Here is a 23,506-nt window from a genome sequence, read left to right as displayed (position 1 = left end):
CCCCAGTGAGGGGAAAAAGTTATTTTATTCAGATGAGGCACTTTCAATGTATGTGTTAGTGGCATGTGGGTGTGTGTGCGCACGTGCACGCATGCACAGACATGTGCATGGAGAATGGTGGAGATGGTACAGGATAATAAATACTGTGAGGGTGAAGGAACACTCCCCTGAGCTGGCAGGAGGTGTGGCAGCAATGTACAGAGCCTAGGAGGAGAGTCCAGGGATGATGAGGTGGGTTCAAGGCTGGCTTGGAGGCTGAAGTGTCCCCCTCAGCATAAGAAGCCAAAGAAATTGGAGGAGCGAGGGGGTGGGCCCACAAGCATGGGCATCTGGTTCTTGTGGGTGATCTTGATCTGGAAGGGAAGGGGGCATGTTCAGAGGCAGGACCTGGACCCTTGAGCCTGGAGCAATAGAGATTTGGGGAAAAATCTGTGGCATTAGGGGGAGTTGCCAGGGTCCTAGAGAGGCCATGACAGGAAGGCCAGGGGCTAAGAAATCATGATTTGGGAGGAATGGTGCACAGGGGAATTTTAGACATTGAGATGAAGTAAAGTAGCTGTGGAGTGGAGGCTTAGGATCCATGAAGCCTGGGGGTTCAGTTTTGGGCAGGCACAGGCGATACTCACTGTACAGGGCGACTGCATCCAGGGTTCTCCATCAATTTGCATGGGGAGGGTTTTTGTGGTGCTGTGGGAAGCCAGAGCAGATTGGTGGAGATTTCTTTACCAACTGAATACCAAAACTCTGTTTCTTAGCTTGGTTTTGAGAGCCTTTGTTACTGAGGAAGATCTCCTAGTAAAGCTCCTCCCTACCATCCCCATGACCCTTCTGCTCTCCTGGTCCTACTCCTTTTCTCAGAGCCCCTGGCCAGAGTTTTCCTTACTGGAAGGTGATTTCAGAGCACTTGGCCAGCCGACGTCCAGCATTCTTGAGCTTGGTATATATCTGGCCCATCTCAATTGCACCCTCCAGCCCAACTACTTCCAGCCGCTTGTCAGTCAGGTCTGGGGGTGGGAAATAAGATATGTTTTGCAGGAGCAGGGTGCCTCCAAAGGGAGCCACACCTTTCCCTCATCCTGCCCACTCAGCTCCCAAGGCCACTCACCTGGTACACAGGTTTTCAGGATGTCTGGGTCAGTGATGACTTTAGCTGCAGGGCCTAAGGCCTGGTTGATCCCATGGATATCTCCATGAGGTTTCTTGGTATCACCCCAGAGGTTGGAACCACCATGCATGCTAGGGATGTTCAGCACCGCGATGCCTTCTAGGGACAGGTTGCTCAGATCCAGTGGTTTCCCACAGATCTGAGAAGAGGAGAGCACAAATCCTCACCTACTGGCATAATTGTGGATGCAACCCCTCCATCCAGCAGATGACAGACTGGGAAGGCCAGGAGTTGGGGATTTGCAAAGGATGAAGGGAAATAGGGACCAGTGTATTGAGAACTCGGGAAATTGGAATTGGAGAGGTGGGAGGTCAAAGTATGGGTTCAAGAATAGGGGACGTTCCTGAGGGTACCTGTGGAGGAAGAAACTAAGGTATAAGAAACTAAAAAGCATGTACGGTTGGGTCTCATCACACCCACCTCAACTGTCAAAGACTCCTCCAGTTTTTTGCATGTTGAGAAGATAGATTCAGAAGTGGCGAATTCGAAGTACCAGAGCTTATTCTTCATTCTGTGTCAGCCCCACGTAAGACCCAAAGAGACAGGGGACAAGTTACACAGTGCTGGCAGAGAAGAACTAAGTGACAGGGAAGGACATCGGCCTCCTGACTCAGGTCCTTTAAGGAACAGCATGGCTTTGGTTGAGGGAGGGGCTTCTTAGAGGTGCCACAGCCTAAGTGCTCTGAGTCAAACTTGGCCACAATCTGGTCCCTGCCACTGAGTGTGTCCACACCCACCCCCCTTTACCTCACCTGCTGTTGAACTTCTCAGGATATTTCTCTCGCATGATATGGAATCGGTGAGCAATAGAGGCATCCTGGGGAATTCAGGGCACTAAGATCAGAGGACTGCCTCCTCTCTCAGCACAGAATACTCTTTAACTCCCCCATTTGGCAACAATGTGTCCCATGTTCTTTTCTTGCAACTCACTCCACTGTATCCCACTCCCCATTTCTCTGTGTCACAGCTCCTTTAATCTCTCTCTTTTCTTCCTAACCAGCTCTAGCTTCTCCCTGGTTGACCCGTACTTCCTCCCTAGCCCTCACACACCCACTTCACTGACCACACCGATGGAAAAGTAGTTATTGATGATTTGAAAGGGGACTGGGTCACTCTTTTCTTCAGTTTGTTGAGGTATCACCTCCACGGACCATCGATCCATATGTACCACCTTACTCATCTCTAAATCCTTGAGGATCTTCCCCAAATTCTGTCCCTCATATCCTAAGGATGGGGAAGAAGACAGGTTAGAACTAAGCCATGGATCTCAAAGGGCCCTTTTCTTAGCTCCTGGCCCCACAAATTTCCAGAGATCCTCTGCCCTGCTTCTGAAGACCTTCCTAGCCCTAGCCAGTGAAAGGGCAGGGTGCTTGGTCATAGCTCCCATGGACCAATCTCTCTCTCTTTTTTTATTGTTATTTATTTTTAGATTTATTTATTTATTTATTCATTTATTCATTCATTCATTCATGGAAGACACAGAGAGAGAGACACAGAGACACAGGCAGAGGGAGAAGCAGGCTCCCCACAGGGACTCGATCCCAGGACCTCGGGATCATGACCTGAACCAAAGGCAGATGCTCAACCACTGAGCGACCCAGGCTTCCTCTCTCTTTTTTAAATGTAAGCTCTATGCCCACTGTTGGGCTCAAACTCAGGATCCTGAGACCAAGAGTGGCAGGCTCTACTGATTGAGTCAGCCAGGTGCCCTCCTATGGACCAATCTTAAGGTCAGCCCCTGCTGACCCTTTTCTCCACACTGTCTTAGCGAAAGTTTCCAACGTGTGTAGACATCTAACAATAACACCAAAGTTCATCTGAAAGATTAGAGGAAACAGCCAGGAAAATGCAAAGTGCTGAAAAAGATGAGTGATGATTAAGGATTCTCTCTCTCTCCCACACACTTCCTTTCCTTATTCTACTAGAGAGAACACAGTATGAAGCAGTGGTGTCAAAACTGTGATACTGGCACAGTGAATAGAATAAAAAGTTCAGTAGTAAAGAATAGAGTGCCCACAAATATCCTCAAGTATTTATGGGAATTTAGTATATGATGGCATTTCAAAGACATGGGAAAAAGACAGATTACTCAGTAAAGGGTGCTTTATGTAGAAGTCATTCCTTATATCAAAATAAATTCAAGATGGGTCGCAGAATTTAAATGTAAGAAAGTGCAATAGAATTTGTACTAGCAGAAAACATGAGTGAGTACACGTTTTTTTTTAAATCTTTGTGTGGAAAAGGCCTTTCTAGAGCATAATACAAAACTGGGAGCCAAAAAAGGAGAAGACTGATAAATACAATTGTATTAAAATTTAAAACTTCCTGGGGCACCTGGGTGCCTCAGTCAGTTGAGTGTCCAACACTTGGTTTTGTTTGTTTTTTAAAAAACTTTATTTGATAGAGAGAGAGCACAAGCAGGGGGAGTGGAAGAAGAAGAAGCAGGCTCCTCACTGAGCAGGGAGTCCAATGTGGGGCTGGATTTCAGGACACTGGGATCATGACCTGAGCCGAAGGCAGACACTTAGCCAACTGAGCCACCCAGGAGCCCCATGATGCTTGGTTTTGGCTAGGGTCATGATCTCAGGGTTGTGAAGTCGAGCCCCACATCAGGCTCCATGCTCAGTGGGGAGTCTGTTTGGGATTCTCTCTCTCTCTTTCTCTCCCGTTCCCCATTCCTTGCTCTTTCTCTCTCAAATAAATAAATCAATCTTTAAAATTTAAAACTTCTGTATGGTTAAATAAACATACACCTTAAAAAATACAAACTAGGAAAAAATATCTGCAGCACATATAACAGACTAACTTCCTCAACATTTAAAAAATGCTTATAAATTACTAAATCTAAAAAAATCAATAAAAAATGGGTAAATAACACAAATAAGCCGATCACAGAAGAAGAAATGCAAATGACCAATATGCAGATAAAGATGTTCAGTACTGGGATGCCTGGGTGGCTCTGTAGGTTAAGCATCTGCCTTAGGCTCAGGTCATGATCCCAGGTCCGGGATGGAGCACCTCATTGGCGGGCTCCCTGCTCAGTGGGGAGTCTGCTTCTCCCTCTCCCTCTGGCCCTCCCCCTGCTTGTGCTCCCTCTCTCTCAAATAAATAAAATCTTTAAAAAAAGAAAAAGATGGGGATCCCTGGGTGGCTCAGCGGTTTAGCGCCTGCCTTCAGCCCAGGGCGTGAGCCTGGAGTCCTGGGATCCAGTCTCACATCAGGCTCCCTGCATGGAACTTGCTTCTCCCTCTGCCTATGTCTCTGCCTCTCTCTGTCTCTCTGTCTCTCATGAATAAATAAATAAAAATATTTTAAAAAGAAAAAGATGCTTAGTATTACTAACAAAAGAATTGTAAATTAAAACAATTAGTTAACTTTTTGTTGCCTATTATATTGACAAAGTATAGAGTGATTGAGAAAACCAAGTGTTGATGAGATTATGAATAAACCAGCACTTTCATGTACTGTTAGTTGGAGCATAATTTGGTATTTCACTTTTGGAAGGCAATTTGGCAATTTTTATCACAATATTATCAAATTTTATCAAAACAAATACTTTGATACAGCAATTCCACTTTAAGGAATTTCTCTTACAGACACAGACACACATGTGAACAGAGATGTGTGTACAAGGATGTTTGCTGAGGTACACTCTAAAACAACAAAAAACTGGAAACAATCTAAATGCCTGTCAGCAGGGAAAGCGTTATATAAAGTATGACAAATCTATGCCAAGAAATTATATATAGCTATTGCATACAGAATGTAATCTCTATGTACTAAAATGGAGAGATCTCCAAGACATTATTCAATGAAAAAAGACGTCCTAGAACAATTTTTGTAGTATGTTCCTATTTAGGTTTGTTAAAAGTTATGTGTGTGTGTGTATATAAAAACAGGAAAATGAATGCAAATAAGACACAGTGGTTATCTCTGGGGAGGAGTGTGGAATGTGGTGGAGCATAGGGGGAGGAGACCTATATGTGAACACTTAGACGTTTTACTTTGTAAAGTTTTTTACAGTGAACAGGTACTGATACATTATTCGTGTAACTTTTATTTATTCTTTATTTGTATAACTTTTAAAAAGGAAATAACTAGTTAAATAGAAAATATTCATACTCTTTGAACCAGCAATTCTATAAATATCTCCTAGAGAAATTCTCACATCTGTGTGAGTGCGGAAATAAACGTGCAAGGTGTTTCACTGCAACACAGTTTGTAATAAAAAACTGACCACTACCCAAATGTCTATCAATAGGGCACTAGTTAAGTAAATTATGGCATATTCACACAATGGAATGCTACTAAGTAATAAACAAAAAGAATGAGGTAAATCTAACTACATCAAAAAATAATGATAACCAAAATGAACTGTTTAGTTAACATAAAGAAAAGCATCAATAGTGATCTCATTGTTTAGGAACATATTAGTATGTGCCTAGAAAGAAAAAATGGAGGAATAGATTCCAAAACTTTTTGGAATAGATTACAGGGAAACTTTTTGGCATGTATATTTGAAATGTTTGAATTATTTTTTACCACAAGCATGTTTTATTTTTGTAATCAGGAAAAAAATGATTAAAAAAAGAAGTCTCCACTTCCTCACATTCCACTGATGGTTCAACCCACTGTAATTTGCCTTTCACCATGCCACCCTGCTGAAACTCTTCTGGCAAAGATGGCCAATAATTCCTGCCAAAACCAACAGTATATCTTTAGTCTCATTTTAACTCATGAAACTCCTCATTTGGCCTCTAAAATACTATTCTCTAAGCTACAGAGGACCCTCTCTGACTGTTCCTTCTTGGTGTCTGTGGGAGGCAAATTATTGCCCTTCAAAGATGTCTGCAGTCCTTTTTTTTCCCCTTAGGATTTATTTATTTGAGAGAGACAGCACTTGAGCATGAGTGGGGCAGGGGAGGGGCAGAGGGAGAGGGAAAACAGACTCCCTGCTGAGCTGGAAGCTGGACCTGAGATCTTCCCATCTAGAGATCATGACCTGAGCCAAAAACTTGAGTTGGACGCTCAACCAACTGAGCCACCCATCTTTTTTTCTTAAGATTTTATTCTTAAGAAATCGTTACATTTGACGTGGGCCTAAAAACTACAACCTCGATATCCAGAGTTGTATGCTCTACGGACTGAGCCAGCCAGGCGCCCCAAAGATGTCCACATTCTTATCTCCAGAGTCTGTGAATATGTTGCCTTATATGGCAAAGGGACTTTGCTAATGTGATTAAATTAAGGATTCTTCTTCTTTTTTTTTTTTAAAGTAAGCTCTACACCCAACCAAGCTTGAACTCATGACTTAGAGATCAAGAGTCACATTCTCTACTGACTGAGCCAACCAGCTGCCCCTAAATTAAGGATTTTTTAAATGAGGAGATTATCCTGGGTTATCTGGGCAGGCCCAGTATAATCACAGAAATCCTTATAAGTGAAAGAGAAAGGCAAGAAATAAGTCATGGAAGGCGATGTGACAATGGAAACAGTGGTTGGAGTGGTAACCAGCAATGGCTGGTTGGAAGTGGAACCATGAGACCAGGAATGCAGGCAGCTTCTAGAAACTGGAAAAGGCAAAGCATTCTCTCCTAGAGCCTCTAGAAAAAGGCTGCTAACACCTTGATTCTAGTGCAGTGAGACCTATTTTGGACTTCTGACCTCCAGAACTGTAAGATGATAAATTTGTGTTGTTTTGGGCAGCCCAGGTGGCTCAGCAGTTTAGCGCCGCCTTCAGCCCAGGGTGTGGTTCTGGAGACCGGGGATCGAGTCCCGCATCAGGCTCACATGGAATGGAGCCTGCTTCTCCCTCTGCCTGTGTCTGTGCCTCTCTCTCTCTGAGTCTCTCATGAATAAATAAATAAAATCTTTTTAAAAATTGTGTTGTTTTAAGCCACTATTTATGGTGATTCGTTACAGTAACAGTAGTATGTGAACAAAGACTTTTTTATTTATTATTTTTTTAAAAATGTTATTTATTTATTTGACAGAGAGAGAGCACAAGGAGGGGAAGCAGCAGGCAGAGGGAGAGGGAGAAGCAGGCTCCCCGATAAGCAAGGAGCCTGACTCAAGGCTCAATCCCAGGACTCCAGGATCATGACCCGAGCTGAAGGCAGACGCTTAACCAACTCAACCACCCAGGCACCCCCAAGACTTCTTTAATAATGGCTTTTCCTCTGCTCAACTGTTAAATAGGGTGTTTTACTAGGATGTTGCATCCTTTCCCTGGGTAAGCATCTACTCTCGGGATGTCAATTACTTCCTAGGAGCAGATGACTCTCAAACATGTATCTTTCTTTTATTTTTTATTTTTTTATAGATTTTATTTATTTATTCATGAGAGACACACAGAGAGAGAAAGAGGCAGAGACACAGGCAGAGGGAGAAGCAGGCTCCATGCAGGGAACCCGACCCGACGTGGGACTCGATCCCGGGTGTCCAGGATCACACCCTAGGCTGCTGGCGGCGCTAAACTGCTGCGCCACCGGGGCTGCCCAACATGTATCTTTCTAATATCTATTTGTCACTATTCAATACACATTTCCATCTGGGTGCTCCACTGACACCTCAACTTAGTATGTCCAAAATGGAATTCATCTTCCTTAAACTGGTCCTCGTCCTATATTCTCTATCTTTTTTCTTAAAGATTTATTTAATTATTTATTTATTTATTTATTTATTTATTTATTTATTTATTTATGATAGGCACAGAGAGAGAGAGAGAGAGAGAGGCAGAGACACAGGCAGAGGGAGAAGCAGGCTCCACACCAGGAGCCCAACGCGGGACTCGATCCCGGGGCTCCAGGATCGCGCTCTGGGCCAAAGGCAGGCGCTAAACCGCTGAGCCACCCAGGAATCCCCCTATGTTCTCTATCTTAAATGGCATCCCAAATGCTCACCCCACAAAATAGAAAATGTCCTACACTTGTCTTTACCTCCTCCTCCACAACTCATTAGTTACCAAGTATTGTGGTTTCTACCTCATAAACTGCACTGCTGTTGCCTTTGTGTTTGTGTTCAGCATGTTTTGACCAGACTAATCCAATACAGGTAGTTTCTTATCCTGTCTCCTTCCTCCAATCCATCCTACACAGAGCTCCCACTGTGGTACTCCTTTCATCTCTTCTTCAAATCTTATGATTTTTTTTCCAATATCAACACAAATTTTCATTAGTGTTGTATTTATATCATTATTTTGTGATTTACGTTGAATTGGCAGAAACTGCTATGAGAATATCATTTGCAGAACATGCAGTGAACACCCAAAATACATGATTTCAAAGTGTCTAATATTTGAAGTAAACACAAAGTTAGATGTTGAAGATTTAAAAACTGACCAGGGGCACCTGGGTGACTCAGTCAGTTAAGCGTCCAACTCTTGATTTTGGCTTAGGCCATAATCTCAAGGTCTTGTACCCACAAAGGGCTCTGTGCTCATCAGGGAGCCTGCTTCTCTCCCTCTCTCTCTTCCTCTCCCTCTGTCCCTCCCCCTGCTCGCATATGCACACTCACACACTTTCTCTCAAATAAAGAAATCTAAAAACAAAAACAAAAACTAGCAAAAAAAATTGGTCAGATATGTATATATGTAATATTTAGATTAAAATATGCAGATATGTTTATATCCAGGAATAATATCTTATACAACAATTTGTATTATATAGAGAGAATATAACTTATATATACATCTCCCTATTTTTCTCATTGAGTTACATTTTTCATGAGTTCAAGAGTTCCCTATGCTTCCAGATTTGCACATTCAAATGCCTCGGTGGCTGGAAAGGTGAAGTGAATGAGTGAATAGCAGGGAGCTGAGAAGATAGTGGTAAACTGAAGAATATATGACCCACTTCTTAGAAATAAGCAAGGTTTAAAAAACTTTAAACACTGCAAGGCAAGCAATGCAAAACAATACAAATCATTTCCGTGGGCTGTCCGCTTTCAATCTCTGGCAGGATAAAGTAAAAAGTCCTCAGCACGGCATTCACGATCTGGCCCTGGTACAACTCAGTCCTTCCTCTCCCCCTTCCCCACCTTGCACTGCATGTGCCAGTCATAATGAAGGATGCACACTTTCCCTCATGCATGTACTACTAGGCTTTTGGTGGCTCCTCTGGCCTCACATAACTTCTTCTACCTAGAATGCCTGTCACTCTCCTAGCAGACCCATATTCCATAACTTCTGCAAGATCTCAGGGCTGGACTCTGAGTCCAACAGCCTCAAATGAAGACACCTCAAACTCAACCTGTCCCACCCTGACCTCTTTATTTACCAATACCAACCCCTGAACTCTTTCTGTTTGAAGGGAGACTGGAAAGTCTAGAAATCACAGTTTATTTAAGAGACTGTTGCAATTGACTTGGGAAGAAATGATTATGAATGAAATGGTGATCCCTGATTGATTGGCTGAGTGATTGAATGAATCATGGCCAAGCTCCCTGCCAGCTGTATCACTTAACATCTGGCTTAGTTCTTATACAACCTTTCTTATTCCCACACTGTCCTCCATATTCCTTGATTCTCTGAGCTCTCTGCATTGGTTGGGGAGAAATAGAAGGATGTTTTTAGGTATATGGGGAAGAGGACTGTCACCTTTGACCCTTCTAGGTTCAGACTGTGGTCCTTGATTCTTTCAAAGCTTTCTTCCTTGGGGACAATCCATTTTGGTAATCACCCATCTGTGCCTCTCTTCTTCCCCAACCCTCTTTCCATAACAATGCCTTTCTATGTGCCTTTCCCTTTCTACCCAACTCCCCCTATCTCCCAGAAAAATAATTTCTAACCACTTACCTCCTCCCCATCTCAGGCAACGAGCCAGATCATTTCCAGTGCCCAGGGGCAACACAGCAACGGGAGGCACAACAGGCAAGTTGGCTTTGTCTAAGGAGGCAGGTCAGGAGATGGATGGAGGGAGTCAGCTCTAGAAGGCCAATCCCCAATCCCCCAGTGCCCTTCCTAGAGCCTCTCCCGGTACTGACCTATGGTCTCTAGAATCCAGCCTACTGTGCCATCTCCACCACACACCAAAATCCGGCAACCAGGAACATCCCTAAAGAATCTGAGCCTGAGAGAAAAGGAGAGAGAGAAGATGAGGAAGGACTATAGGACTGAGTCTAACAACTCTGGGACAGGCACATGACTTCTTATCTCTCATTCCTTATGACCCCCTATCCCTCTGTCAAAAGACTTGTTTCTGTTCAGATCAGAGAAAAAAAATACAACGGGGAAAGTTATAGCCGCTCCTCAGTGGGTAGGGAGAAACTGGTATCCTCATGTTTTGAGATCAGAACAAAGATGAACCAGAAGACTCAGGGGTAGGAGCTACCCAGTGACACTTGTAAAAGCAGCGTTCTGAATTCTGCTTTCCTGGGGTCCCCTAGCCCTGCCCTCCCAACAGGTACTCTTCCCTGCCCTCCCCTAACATACACAGGCAGACTCATACAGATACAGCCCCTAACCTATACTCACCCTGGCTCAGGACCATCCTTTAGGAGATTGAATACCTGTCGAGGATTTAGTAGATACTGGAATTTCCAAAGCACCCTGTATGAGGGAAAGAGGAAAGTTTATGATAGGGAATGGAGAGTCTGTATTCCACCCTCTTGATGTCCTCCTCAAGGTATGTTCCCTCCATACACACAGATTCCCAACCTCTATTATTCCTCTTTCTCCATCTTAGAAGACCCAGTGTATCTCTTCTCACCTCTCCCCCTGCTTCCCGCCACTCTTAGGGTTGACGAAGACCAGAAGTGGGTGGGTATTAGATACAGGATCAATCTGCATTTGGGAAAAAACAAGGGTAAGCAAAACAGGATTTTGTCAGAGTTGAGATGGGCCCTGGAGACAGTGGCAGAAGGCTGGCCTTCCCTCAAGATGCCTTCCCCCTCCCTACCACAGTGGGGCTTTCAGAGAACAAGCACCATTCCCCATGTTTCCCACTTCATCCCCACCTATGAGGGCTCCAACCAAGAAAAACCCACCCCCTACATGTACCCGCAGAGCCTCAAAGGTGCTCAAATTTAAGTCATCCAAGGTCTTCTGGCTTGTTTTGCTAATTTTACGCTCCTGTCCAGAGGCCTAGAAAGGGAGGAAGGCAAAGGCAAGGAAAACTGGATTATATATGAATCCCTGAACAGATGAGCGTCTGACTTGAATCCTAAAAGTATAGGCTCTCTGCTATAAATGGCATGGGGTGTGTGTGTGTGCGTGTGTGCGTGTGTGCGTGTGTGTGTGTGTGCATGTTTCAATCAGGGAAGCACTCCTCCTGTCCCCTCCTAGCCACTGCCCAAGGGTCTCACCAGGACACTGGGATAAATGGAAGATGGAGGCAGGATGTGATCCCGGAGCAGCCCACAGTCACACTCATGACCCATGGCTTGCAGGCAGTCATCATGAATCTGAAAGACAAGATGGTCACGCAGACATCATGGAGGGAACCCCATCACCTCTCGAGTTGAGGGTCTACTACTGGAAAGAGAGCCCTTGGGAGCAAGGGCAACTGTGGCTCTTAGGGAGATGCAGTCAGGGAGAGCAGGGCAGAGAGCAGTTTAGGGAGGGGCCCCACCGCGGCTGGAGGAGAGCTCCCAACTGACCTCTAGGTGGCACCACACACAATGCAGTCCAACTAGACTGTGGTAAATGCGGATCTTCTTCTGACACCGGTCACAACGGCCAGACACACAGCCTCCTCTCACCCACACATGTGACTGGATCTTGGGGAGAAAAGCAGCCAATGTCTGAGAGGGTCTGGGCAGGGACTAGGGGAATGCTGAGGACAGCAACAGGCCAAGGGCTAGGGCCAGGTTGCAGGTGGTATTGGGGTGGGCATGGGATCACTCACACCAATGTCCTTCCGAGACTTGGCATAGGTGCTGACTTCACAAGGCAAAGCCTTCATGGCACACTGGTCATGAACGACGTACTTACAGACTGTGCAAGAAGGAAGAGGATCAGAGCCTTAGTTGCAGCCCTTCCCTCTACTTCCTTCTCCCCTGAGTAGAAGACGGGATCATTCACTGAAACAAGACCTACAAGCCCTTGCTGCGAGAGTGTGGTAGAAAATTAAAGTTTGAGGTGGGGGCTCACTTCTAAGACCTGTGCCCTTTGGTCACTCTTCCCCATAAAAGAGCAATTGCTACCACATGCCGACTCCCACTTCTTCTATATGCCAGGAGCTCAGTTGGTAGATGTAAAGGAGGTCTACTAATTTTAAAAATTATTATTTACTTTTAAAATTATTTAAAATCAGCAGCTAATTTTATTTATTTATTTATTTATTTATTTATTTATTTATTTATTTATTTATTTATGATAGTCACACAGAGAGAGAGAGGCAGAGACACAGGCAGAGGGAGAAGCAGGCTCCACGCACCGGGAGCCCGACGCGGGACTCGATTCCGGGTCTCCAGGATCGCGCCCCGGGCCAAAGGCAGGCGCTAAACCGCTGCACCACCCAGAGATCCCCAGCAGCTAATTTTTATTGCAGACTTAATAGCAGGTACATGCACCATGTGAAGTACTAGTCTCACATCCTCCTATTTAATGCTCACAATGACCTCATTTTTAATTGAGAAAACCTCATTTTAAATTGAGGCTTAGGGGGCAGCCCCGGTGGTGCAGCAGTTTAGTGCCGCCTGCAGCCCAGGGCGTGATCCTGAAGACCCGGGATCAAGTCCTGCGTCGGGCTCCCTGCGTGGGGCCTGCTTCTCCCTCTGCCCGTGTCTCTGCCTCTCTCTGTGTGTCTCTCATGAATAAATAAAATCCTTAAAAAAAATAATAAATTGAGGCTTAAAGGGATCCCTGGGTGGCGCAGCGGTTTGGTGCCCGCCTTTGGCCCAGGGCACGATCCTGGAGACCTGGGATCGAATCCGCGTCAGGCTCCCGGTGCATGGAGCCTGCTTCTCCCCCTGCCTGTGTCTCTGCCTCTCTCTCTCTCTGTGACTATCATAAATAAATAAAAATTAAAAAAAATTGAGGCTTAAAGACGTTACGTGGCTATGTTGTACACCTGAAACTCATGTAACATCATGTGTCAACTATACTTCAAGAACTAAAGGAAGTAAAAAAAAAAAAAAAAAAAAAACTAAAGAAAGTGAGGGTGCCTGGCTGGCTGGCTCAGTCGGTTGAGCACCTGCCTTCAGCTCAGGTCATGATCCCAGATCCTGGGATCGAGTCCCACATCAGGCTTTACACTCATTGGGGAGTGGGGAGTCCGCTTCTCCCTCTTTCCCCGCTCATTGCCATTCTCTCTCTCAAATAAATAAATACAAATCTTTGGGGGAAAAAAGAAGAGAAAGTTGCATGGCTCTCCCACGTAACTAGTCAATGCAGAGCCCAGGGTTCAAACCCAGATCTCTCTAAGGTCAGAGCACCACCCCTGCAGATAGCTGGCCTGCCCCTCTGCCCCCAACTCCGGGGCCCCCTCACTCACGGTTGCAGCTCAGCCCCTGTTTGCCAAGCCCAATGCTTGACTCGCACAGGTTGCAGTAGACTGGTCGGGGGAACCTCTTGGGTCTCCACATGTGCTGCCCATTGTCCTTCAGAGTCTGGGAGGACACAGCAGATGCTAGGGAGGGTCTAAGCCCTTAGAATGCCCGCCTCTGGCCGACACAACCCAAGGCAGCTCTTACTGATCTTCACAAGCCTCTCCTACTTACCATCTCCAGACCCAGCAGCACTAGCAGTGGCACGGTGGTGGCCCCAGCCCGGAGCCACTCAGCAAGGGAGACAGAGCCGCTGCCGTCATAGTCAATCTCTTTCATCATCTCCTGAAGAATCTGAGCAGGGAACGGACAGGACTTTTGGTATGAGTGGCCCCTCAGATCTGACACCTCTGCCCCCTAGCGACTTCCAGCCCAGGCGTCCTCGCCAAGGAAACCAGGCTGCCTGTCAGAGGTGGGGCTGGGTAGACTCAGGACTCACCCGGGAGAGGGCACAGGGAGGGGCAGGAGGGAAAAACTGCCTTACCGGCCTCAGCTCAGACACATCCCAGTCCAGGTACTCAGCCACTCGCATCATCTGTATGATGATTCTGTCCACTTCCTGGGGGCCAAGAGGTAAGAGCCACAGCCACATCCCACCTCACTACCACCATACAAACTCTTCTCTAGAAATCAGGGTTCCTGGGGTCCACCCCAAGAGCCACCTCTCATTCTCAGGTGTTTCTGCCAAGTAAATGAGTGTCTCTGTGCGTTGGTATGTTTCCAAGGCAGCCCCCGATTCTTGTCTCTAGCCTCCTCCTTTAGGAGGCAAGAGCTGGGGACCCACTCCCGAATGTAGTCCTGGAGGACTTGACTTCCCTCTAGCTTCCTCTGTTTCTTAAAATCCTGGAAGAGTTGGGACAGGGGGGCACAGACAAATGGACACATACTCCCTTGGCCGGCATACAGGTCCCCCAACTCACTGAGCTGTCCAGGATCCCATTTCTGTCCGTGTCGTACAGCTTGAAGGTGACTGTGGGGTGTTTTAGGGGGGCCAGGGTCAGTTTGTGAGGGATACCCCAAAATTTCATAACAGAATACAGGGGGAAAAAAGGATGGAAGAGATCTTTTAGATGAAGAGCCCAGAGCCTGATGCTGGGACTGAGAAGGGAGACAAAAGGGGCAGTGAAACAGGCCTGGATTACACCCTTGGTGAATATAATAGGGGAGACAACCCCACAACCCCAGAAGAACCCAGGCCACCCACATGAAAATGTACAGGATGTGGGACCTGGGGTGACCAAGGTGAATGGCATTAGGCATAAAGAGTCTAGGGGAACGGAGGAAATGGGCCCATTCTCTGGCCCCACCTTTGTCTGGCCCTGTCAGCCTTTAGGAAGCCTGAGAAAAGGAGGGAAGGAAGGCTGGGAGATACCCCTCTCCCATCCCCTTTCTTCCCCTCTCCCAGTCCAGGATGGCCACTCACATTCTAGCTTGTCTTCTGGGCGGCCACCCTCCAAAAGGGAAAAGTAGCAGGAGACGTCACTGAGACACACCACATCTGCTTACAGAAAGGACAGCAGATCTGAGGTTGGGGCTCTCTCCATCCTGCCTGGCTCCTCTCTTTTCCTGAGTCCCAACTCTTTCCTTTAACTGTCCTCCCTCCAGCTCCAAGACCAGCATTGCCATCCTCCATCTCTCTTCCTCAGCTCTGTCCCCAACACGTGACTCAACTCAACTCTCACCCCCAAAACCCATACTACTTTGACTTTTCTTCTGGAAGTCCAGCCAGTCCCACCTACTTGACCGTACCACGTATCACAGTGTCTTCTAAGCAGTGACCCGTCTTGAAGGATTGAAACAATGCCAGGCTTAGGTGATCCGGGACATTATCTGCTTCCAGGTAGATTTTCAAAAATTGCTGGAATCCCTCGTACCCAATGGCCTATGATGAGAGCAAGCATTACCCTAGGCAGTAGGCAGGACGGGAGCGGGGACTGAGGAACTGGGAGTAGGACTGAGACAGTGAGTGCAGAGCGAAGAAACACCCAAGGCGGACCCAAGAAACTGTGGTTTCTTCTTAAGGCTGAGTCTTCACTTAGAATCTCTTGCTCTGTCCTATAGCAACAGCTGTGGTAACAATGGACGCTGGGGTATCCAGAGGGAGGACAGAAAAGGGGGGCCCAGAATCATCCCTGGGAGTTGGGAATCCCAGTGGAGCAGCGAACAAAGATGAGAGGAGTTGGTCAGGGAGAGGTTGCCCAGCGGCCACTCACATCTCCTTGGAGATACTCTGACATTTCGCCCTCCTCGAAGAGCTTCAGGACATCGCTGACCTTTCTGGTGGAGTCTAGGGTGTGAAGAGGGCGCAAGAGCGTTAGTCTGGTTTGGCTCTCCCTGCCCTCTGCCAGAGTCGGCTCAGACACCCGACAGGAAGACAGATTCGAGTGAGCCGAGGAAAGAAATTCCAAGAAGAAACCCAGAAATGCAAAGAGAAACCCCAAGAAAGGTTTCAGATGCTGCAGAGTGGTGCCTCTGCTTCAGGGTGGTGTCTGAGACCTGGGACAGGCAGTGGAGGTTCCGAGAAGGTGGGCGTCAGCTGCCACCGCGCACAGGCCCCATGTCCCTCTGGCTTCTTCCCCAGCGCGGCCTCCCTCAGGAGCGGACTGGCTGAAGGCCACGGGGAAGTCAGGGGAGGGCGTGAGGAGCAGGGGGCAGTGGGCTGGTTTCTGCAGAACTTCAGGACGAGAGGAAGACTCACATTCCATGTACTTCTGCAGCTGGGCGAAATCACTGGGGCTTATCAGGCCCCTGTCGTTGGCCATCTTTCTCCCTTTCCTCAGGAGGACCACAAAGGCAGCTCGGCAGTACTTGTCGCGCCTGCGCTTAGGCTTCCAAGGGGGGCCCTGGGAGGAGATGAGAAGGGTGTGTGGTGCAGGGGCCGCTGGCCGCGCTTTCCTTCCGTCTCCTCCGTGGAGCCTCCACTCCTGCTCCCTTCTTCCCTCCTCTGAGTCCCTCCCAGGTCTCTTCCTTTCCCCCTGCACCCCTTCCCTAGGTCTGTCCCTCCTTAACCCAGTCTGTCCTCTGTCTCTGCTTCTCTGAGAAGCAGATAACGTCCCCTTCTCTGACAGATGTGTTCTGGATCCTTCTCCAGCTCCCTGGTTTCTCCCGCAGCCTGTCTTGATTCATCCCCGGCCCCCCGCGGTCCACCGGTCTCCTCGGTCTCCTCGTGTCTCTGTGGGGGTGTCCCTGGCCCGCTCCCGCTCTGCTCCGCAGTCGGGGCCTCCCGAGAGCTCTCTCCCATCCCGGATCCCACGGCCCGGGCCTGCGGGCGGTTCGCACGGTGTCGCCGGCGCGCCTCCCCGTCCACGATCCCATCCTGCGTGGCCCCGGCCCGGCCCCCGCCGCGCCCCGCCGCCGCCACCAGAGCCCCCCACGGCCCTCAACGACCCCTGGCGCCTCCGGCCCCGCCCGCCCGCGCCCCTTCGAGCCCCGGGCGCGCGACCCCGGAGGCCGCGGTGGGCGGGCGAGCTGCGGGGGGGGGGGCCTCGGTCCGCGGCTGCGGCCTCCGCCCGGCGGGGAGCGGCCCGGGGTCCGGGGGCGGGGGGCAACAGCGGGGCCGGGGGCGGGGGGCAGCACGGGGGGCGGGGGCGGGGGCAGCACCGGGGCCGGGGGCGGGGGGCAGCACGGGGGGCGGGGGCGGGGGCAACACCGGGTCCGGGGGCGGGGGGCAGCACCGGGTCCGGGGGCGGGGAGCAGCACGGGGCCCGGGGGCGGGGGGCAGCACCGGGTCCGGGGGCGGGGGGGCAGCACGGGGCCCGGGGGCGGGGGGCAGCACCGGGGGCGGGGGGCAGCCCAGGACCCCGTGGCAGCGGCGGCAGCGCGGCGAGTCCCGCTTAGCAGACCACGCAGCAGCGCTAGGAGCCCGCCAAACCACAGCTGCTCACATCTGGCTCGCTTGCTCAGCTCTGATACCGCTGGGGGACCGGGCACATCTGTAAAATGGGAGGAATGATGCCCAAGTGCCACAGCTGTGAGGGCTGAGTCCAATAACGTATGCCAAGTGCCCGCGCCCACGGGCGAGTGGCAGGTGCCGTACTGAAGCAGAACCACCGATCTTACGAGGTAAGGAATTCCTGGCAGAGCCATTCTTCTCATGAGGACAAGGGAGTTCTCAGAGGGTGGGACCTCCCGAGGCAGGTGCTAAGTGGAGGAGTCAAAGCTGTACCCCAAGAACCTTGGGACGGGCCCTGCCGGTCTCGTCGCCCCCCGTTCCACTACCCCCCCCCCCCCGCCTTCTCGTCCCACTGCCCTCCTTGCCGCCCCCCAGGCCGAGCTCTTCCCCGCTCAGGGCCGGGACACCCGCTGTTCTCTCCGCCTGGAACGCTCCGGGCCCTCTCTCAGCGGAGCTGACCTCTTGCTCAGCTGAAACGTCAGCTCCCTCAGGACACCTTCCCTGGGGTGCCCGAGGGGCTCCGTTGGTTATAGGCATCTGCCTTTCTTTTCTCTCTCTTTCCTTCTTTTTTCCTTCATTTTTAAGATTTTATTTATTCATGAGAGAGGCAGAGGGAGAAGCAGGCTCCCCGCGGGGATCCCAGGACCTCGGTATCACGCCCTGAGCCGCAAGCAGATGCTCCACGGCTGAGCCCCGGCAGCCCGGACACCTGTCTTTGGCTCAGGTCGTGACCCCCGGGCCTAGGGACTGAGCCCTGTCCCGCGTGGTGCTCCCTACGCAGGGGGAGCCTGCTTCTCCCCCTCCCTCTGCCCACCACTCTGCCTTCTTGTGCTCTTTCTTTCTCTCTCTGTCAAGTAAATAATAATAAGATCTTTTTTTTTAAAGAGGGACCTTCCCTGACCTTTCCCTTCTAATGTAATCCCTGTCTCTTGCATAGCACCTTCCTTCATTTCCTTCACAGAACTTATCACGAGTGGAAATCACCTTGTTAATTTATTTGCTTTGTTTACTGTTTGTCTTCTCCCACCAAAATGTAAGTTCCATAGGGCAGGCACTTGTCAGTATTGGTCACCACCATATCCCCACGACCTAGAACAGTGCTCAGCATGTTGTGGGCTCTCCGTATTGCTTGTACAAATCCTTGTGCAAAGTTAGGGAGCCATATGTTGGAAAATATTAGTCCAAATATGGTTAAATGGGATGCTGGAGTAGCCATCCTGACAGGGAAATATGAAATAATTTGGAACACATAGAGGAGGTGCTAAGTAGATTTTTGTTAAAAGAATGAATTTTGCAAAAAGCACTTATTGTGGCACTACATCTGGGGCTTCTCCTGCCCCTTTCCCACTCATTTAGCATTTGTTGGGTAAGGCTCAAGGAGGCAGTTAGGGCCTACAGGAATTTCCTTTCTGATGGTGCAAGAATCGTTTTTGCACCAAGGGGACCTTGGGATATCTCTGCTGTCCACGTCTGTGTAGTATACCATTCCTGCTCTGGGGGCTCCCTGGGAACACTAAGAGGGGGATCCTGAGACACCGATTATTCTGGAGAAAGGACTCCACCTCTCTGGCTCTTTTCAATGATTATAATCCAACTTCTACTGATCTAATGAATACATAATAGTCTTAGGGCTAATTGGGCCCCTACGGCTTAATTAGCCTCTGATTACCCCTGGGGATTCTTAGCTGGCTCCAAGGTTCTAGGAAATGAAATCTGAGAGAGAAAGTGACAAAGAGAGAACAAAGGAAGGATAATGAACAGGAAAGAGGACGCACCTCTCTTTTCATAATGACCCTTCCGGGGATCCCTGGGTGGCTCAGAGGTTTGGTGCCTGCCTTAGGCCCAGGGCGTGATCCTGGAGTCCCTGGATCGAGTCCCAAATCGGGCTCCCTGCATGGAGCCTGCTTCTCCCTCTGCCTGTGTCTCTCCCTCTCTCTCTCTGTCTCTCATGAATAAATAAATAAAATATAAAAAAAATAATGATCCTTCCTAGCCCCCCAGATCTTACATGTGATTTATAGTAGAGGTTAAGAGAATGGACTTTTGAATGAGACAGGCATGGATTAGGCTCTTGGGTGGGTTATTTCATCTTCCTGAACCTGTTTCCTCATCGGTAAAATGGGTACTTAGAGAAATCAGTCACAGCATGGAGATTACGTAAGGTAACATGTGCGGTATACTTAGCAAAAGGTATGGCACAGAGGAAGAACTTATAAATGTTAGCTGTTATTATCATTGTTGTCAGACAAGGATGGTACATAGAGAAACACATCTGGAGATTAGGAAAAATGATGTCTTTGACCCAGGAAGGCATCAATTCTAGGGACTCCCAGCATCAGTGAAGCCCAGTTGTACACTTCCCCCCTGTGTGTCATCTCGGGCGCAGACATGTAGTATCAGGATATTGCACTTTGCCTTCGGAAGGGTGAGGAGGTGGCTAGATACGAGACTGCTAGGGTCCACGGACACCTCTGGGCTGGAACCTGGATATAAAGGCTCCTGGTATCTTTTCAGTTGTCCTCTCAACTTCTTTCACTCACTGAAAGTTTCTCACCTTTCACCCTGTTGCTGAAAGGCAATAAACTATAGGATCCTGCACTCTAACGAACTGGAACAAGCCCAATTTTGTCCTCACTCCATCCCAGCCCTGAGGCTATAACCTGGACTAGTCCAGGCGAATTCCAGGGTTGGGAGGGTGGGGTCTGCTGCCTGCCAGCAATGTGTGACTCACACTTCTTTTTCCCTCCCCTGGCTTCCCTGTCCGCCCCTACCAATTTGAGGTGAGAAAGTAAGAAGTTGAGTTCGAGGCAGAGAATCCTAGAACATCCTCAGAGCTGGGAAGTACCGACTCTCACACTGTACAGAGGAGGAAACTGAGGCCCAGAGAGCCACAATCTCAGGGTCACACCCTGACTCTAGACATCCTGTCCTTAGTCTATCCCATTAAATCGTAGTGCCTGTGTTTTCTAGATCTGACTTTAAACAGTAAATACTAAAATTGCTGGTCACCGAGAGATAAATACGATTTCCAAGGCCAGTGCAAACATTTAAAGTTTCCTTTTTCACTTCAACATCCATCAGTCCCATTCCAAGTCTTATAAATTCACCATTATTCAAGAATCAGCTATGTCCCCAGAACATTCAGGCTGACCCCTCAAGAAACCCAAGAGGCCAGCCCATGCCGGATTACCTGGACTGCTGAATCCCTTGGCCACACCAGGGCCTGCGTCCTGCTTCTCTTGCCCAGGACTGAGGGAGGATCTATTCTTTCTTGCTCATCCCTGCTACTAAGCAGGGCCCCCGGAGAGGGAATCATTTTCCTTGAAATCTCAAAATTCGCTAAGCCTCCACAAACACTGCAGGTGGTTCGTGTTGCCCGGCTCCGGGGTGGCGTGTGTGTCCGGTGTGTGTAGCACAGGAGGAAGTTACGGGGTTGGCAGGGTTGGGGATGTGGGTTCTCCGGGGAGATGCCCAGTAAAATGCACGTTTCATCCGCAGGAGAGCCCGTTTCCTCCATTTAAAGGTGAAAAGTGGGGTTCAGCCCGAGGTAGTTTCAGAAACTTCCCGGTGACAGGTGTGGGAAGGATGGGGCGGGGGCAGTTGGGGGCCAGGAGGCCAAGCGAGAGCCCTTCTGCCCCCGAGCGGCGCTGTGGAGGCTCCAGCACCGACTTCGCTTCGACTCGGGTCGCGAGGAGCCCGGGCTCCCCCTCCCTCCGCGCGGGCGGGCCGCCCCCCCCTCCCCGGCCCCTGCCCCCCCTCCCCGCCCGCGGGGTCTCTACCTTGCTGCGGAGGGCGCGGCGGGAGCCGGGGCGCGGCGCTGGAGCCCAGGCCCGGCCGGGCAGGCGCGGTCGCCGCGAGGCCGCCCCGAGCCTGACGCCACAGCTGCCCGCCCCCGGCCCGCCCGCCCGCCGCGCCCCAGCCCGCCGCAGCCCGCGCCCCAGCCCCCGCCGCCCGCCGCCCGCCCGGGCCCCCGGGCCCCCCAGACCCTCGGGCTCCTGTCTGCGCTTCCCATCTTCCGCGGGGACAGCCCGCCGCCCCCGGCCTCGCCCCTCGCCCCTCGCCCCTCGCCCGGCTCCCGGGGGCGCAGACGGCGGGGTCCGGCCCTCTGCTAACGGCTGCCGCCGCCGACTTCCCCTCCCGACCCCTTTCCGTGCACCATCGACCGAATTCGTCCTCCGAACATCGCACAGCAGCAAGCCTAGGGTCCCAGAGTCCACACCCTGGAATACGAAGGCCCCCCTCCTCCCGCGGGCTCCGCACCGCTTCGCACCATTTGAGACCCCCTTTGCCTTTAGCTTTCTCACCTCCCTAAAACCCAAACCCCAGACTCTCAGGCTTGTTTTGCCCAATGTAAGTTCACCTCCTTCTCTCAAGACTCAGGGCCTTCCCTTAATTCTGGGTTGGTGGTTCAGGTGCAGAGAGCACTCGGTCTGTGTCCACTCTTTCTCCATGCCCTGACCCCCCCCCCCCAATTTACCTGCTGGCCTTCGCAGGTCCTTGGCCAAAAGTAGGGGTGAAAGAAGATCCTTTCAGTTCCTCCTGTCTGGAATCTGTTGTGAAGTTAAGGCTCTTGGGGCGGCATGGATGATGGTGAGGCTGGTAGTGAGTGCAAGGGAGATAGACAGAGGCCTAGGACTTACTGGTAGGAACTGGGGACCCAGGCATCCTGCTCCCTGGCCCCGCCCCAACCCAGGCTAACCCCCTCCTACCCCTCATTGAAGTAGGGTACAGTAACAAGGGCTTGAGTTCCTGGAATCTTCCCTCTTACACCTGGTGATTGAAGAGAGGGGGTGGGGAGAGCTCTGACTGGAAGGGTGTACAGTGTGGCATTTGTCTGTTGTGTATATACATACACACACACATAATATATACATACTTTTGGTGGGGGTTGGAGAGAAGGAATGAATACATGAGGCCCTCTAGTGGAAACAGAGGGATCTAAGCAGTTCTTGATTGTTTCCATATAGGCTTGTTGGAAAAACTCCTCCATTTTTATCGGAAATGTAGCTGCTGAGTAATAGGGTTTGGGAGTACTGTTGCACCTGAGCTGGAGATCTGAGGGAGGCAGGGGTTGGGGAAGGTCTGTCACTCTGCTCCTGTCTCCCAGTCTTCAAAAGACAAGGGCCCTGCTACTCCCCATCCTTTATCTCCCCTTCCTTTAAAAAAAAAATTTTTTTTTTTTTATTTTGAAGTAACAGCCATACCCAGCATGGGGTTTGAACTCACAGCACTGAGATGGAGTCGCATGCTCCACCCACTGACCCAGTCAGAACCCCCATCTCCCCTTCCTATATGATCTCTTTAGTCATAAGGAATCAGAAGCACTTTTGAAGGCCCATTATGCATCAGGTCCTGTGTTTAGTTCTGTAGGACACCAAAGATATAGCCTAGCTTAAGAATTGTATCAAAGAGTGGCTTGGTGTGTGTGTGCGTGTGTGTGTGTGTGTGTGTGTAAAGCTTCCCTACTCCAAGCCATCCTAAACATATAAGAAATAACAAATTCCCTACAGTCTTCCAGTTTTCTGCCCCTGGATCTCTGATCTAGAAATCTGGGAATGATATAAGCCTAAAGGCACTCAGCTTTGCTTGCAAATAACACTACCAGTGATACCACCCTACATATGACTTGTGTTTTACACTCCATCATCCTTGGATATGTCTCTACTTGAAGTTAAATTGCTCCTATTGAGACTTTCTTTCTTTTTTTTTTTTTTTTTTGAGACTTCAAAGTGGGGCATGGGGTGATCTCTCTAATAAGAAATAGGATGAAATCAGTCATACTCTAGGGTTCTTTGTGTCTTCTTTAGGATTTGTGCTCCATCAAACTTCCTCAGTTATTGGTGGGGGTGGGAGGGGAAGAAAGGCCAAGAAACATCTAAGGAGGAGGCATATAATGCCTACTGTTCCAGGTGCTCATTTCTTTAATCAACCACATCATAAAAATCAGAAAGAAAGAAACCGCA

The 23,506-nt window shown here is 49.5% G+C and overlaps 1 protein-coding gene across 8 annotated transcripts; it reads right to left on the bottom strand.

The window, feature by feature from the left end:
- Window positions 1-6: 6 nt before the first annotated feature.
- On the bottom strand, window positions 7-22,349 carry DGKA (diacylglycerol kinase alpha). 8 transcript variants are annotated; one of them, XM_055327837.1, is made up of 26 exons: window positions 22,253-22,349; window positions 22,021-22,139; window positions 17,536-17,583; window positions 16,350-16,494; window positions 15,865-15,938; window positions 15,401-15,533; window positions 15,075-15,149; window positions 14,572-14,621; window positions 14,136-14,210; window positions 13,826-13,945; window positions 13,600-13,714; window positions 12,010-12,098; window positions 11,762-11,881; window positions 11,468-11,566; window positions 11,163-11,246; window positions 10,873-10,946; window positions 10,638-10,712; window positions 10,148-10,233; window positions 9,960-10,049; window positions 2,229-2,389; window positions 1,918-1,982; window positions 1,586-1,676; window positions 1,106-1,304; window positions 884-1,004; window positions 627-687; window positions 7-353 (listed from the first exon to the last, which is right to left on the bottom strand). In XM_055327837.1, exons 4-26 carry the CDS (start codon window positions 16,411-16,413, stop codon window positions 270-272), a joined length of 2,205 nt encoding a protein of 734 aa, XP_055183812.1. In that variant the 5' UTR covers window positions 16,414-16,494; window positions 17,536-17,583; window positions 22,021-22,139; window positions 22,253-22,349; the 3' UTR covers window positions 7-269. The 8 variants fall into 8 exon arrangements, with proteins under 8 accessions (XP_055183812.1, XP_055183810.1, XP_055183811.1 ...); XM_055327835.1 differs by having other exon boundaries at window positions 22,021-22,172; window positions 22,253-22,348; XM_055327836.1 differs by lacking the exons at window positions 22,021-22,139; window positions 22,253-22,349 and adding an exon at window positions 21,323-21,405.
- Between the last annotated feature and the right edge of the window lie 1,157 nt (window positions 22,350-23,506).

Source organism: Nyctereutes procyonoides, unplaced genomic scaffold, assembly GCF_905146905.1.
Source record: "Nyctereutes procyonoides isolate TBG_1078 unplaced genomic scaffold, NYPRO_anot_genome, whole genome shotgun sequence".
NCBI lineage: Eukaryota > Metazoa > Chordata > Mammalia > Carnivora > Canidae > Nyctereutes > Nyctereutes procyonoides.
Note: the sequence above shows the minus strand (reverse complement) of the source record. Positions and strands in the feature narration are given on the sequence as shown.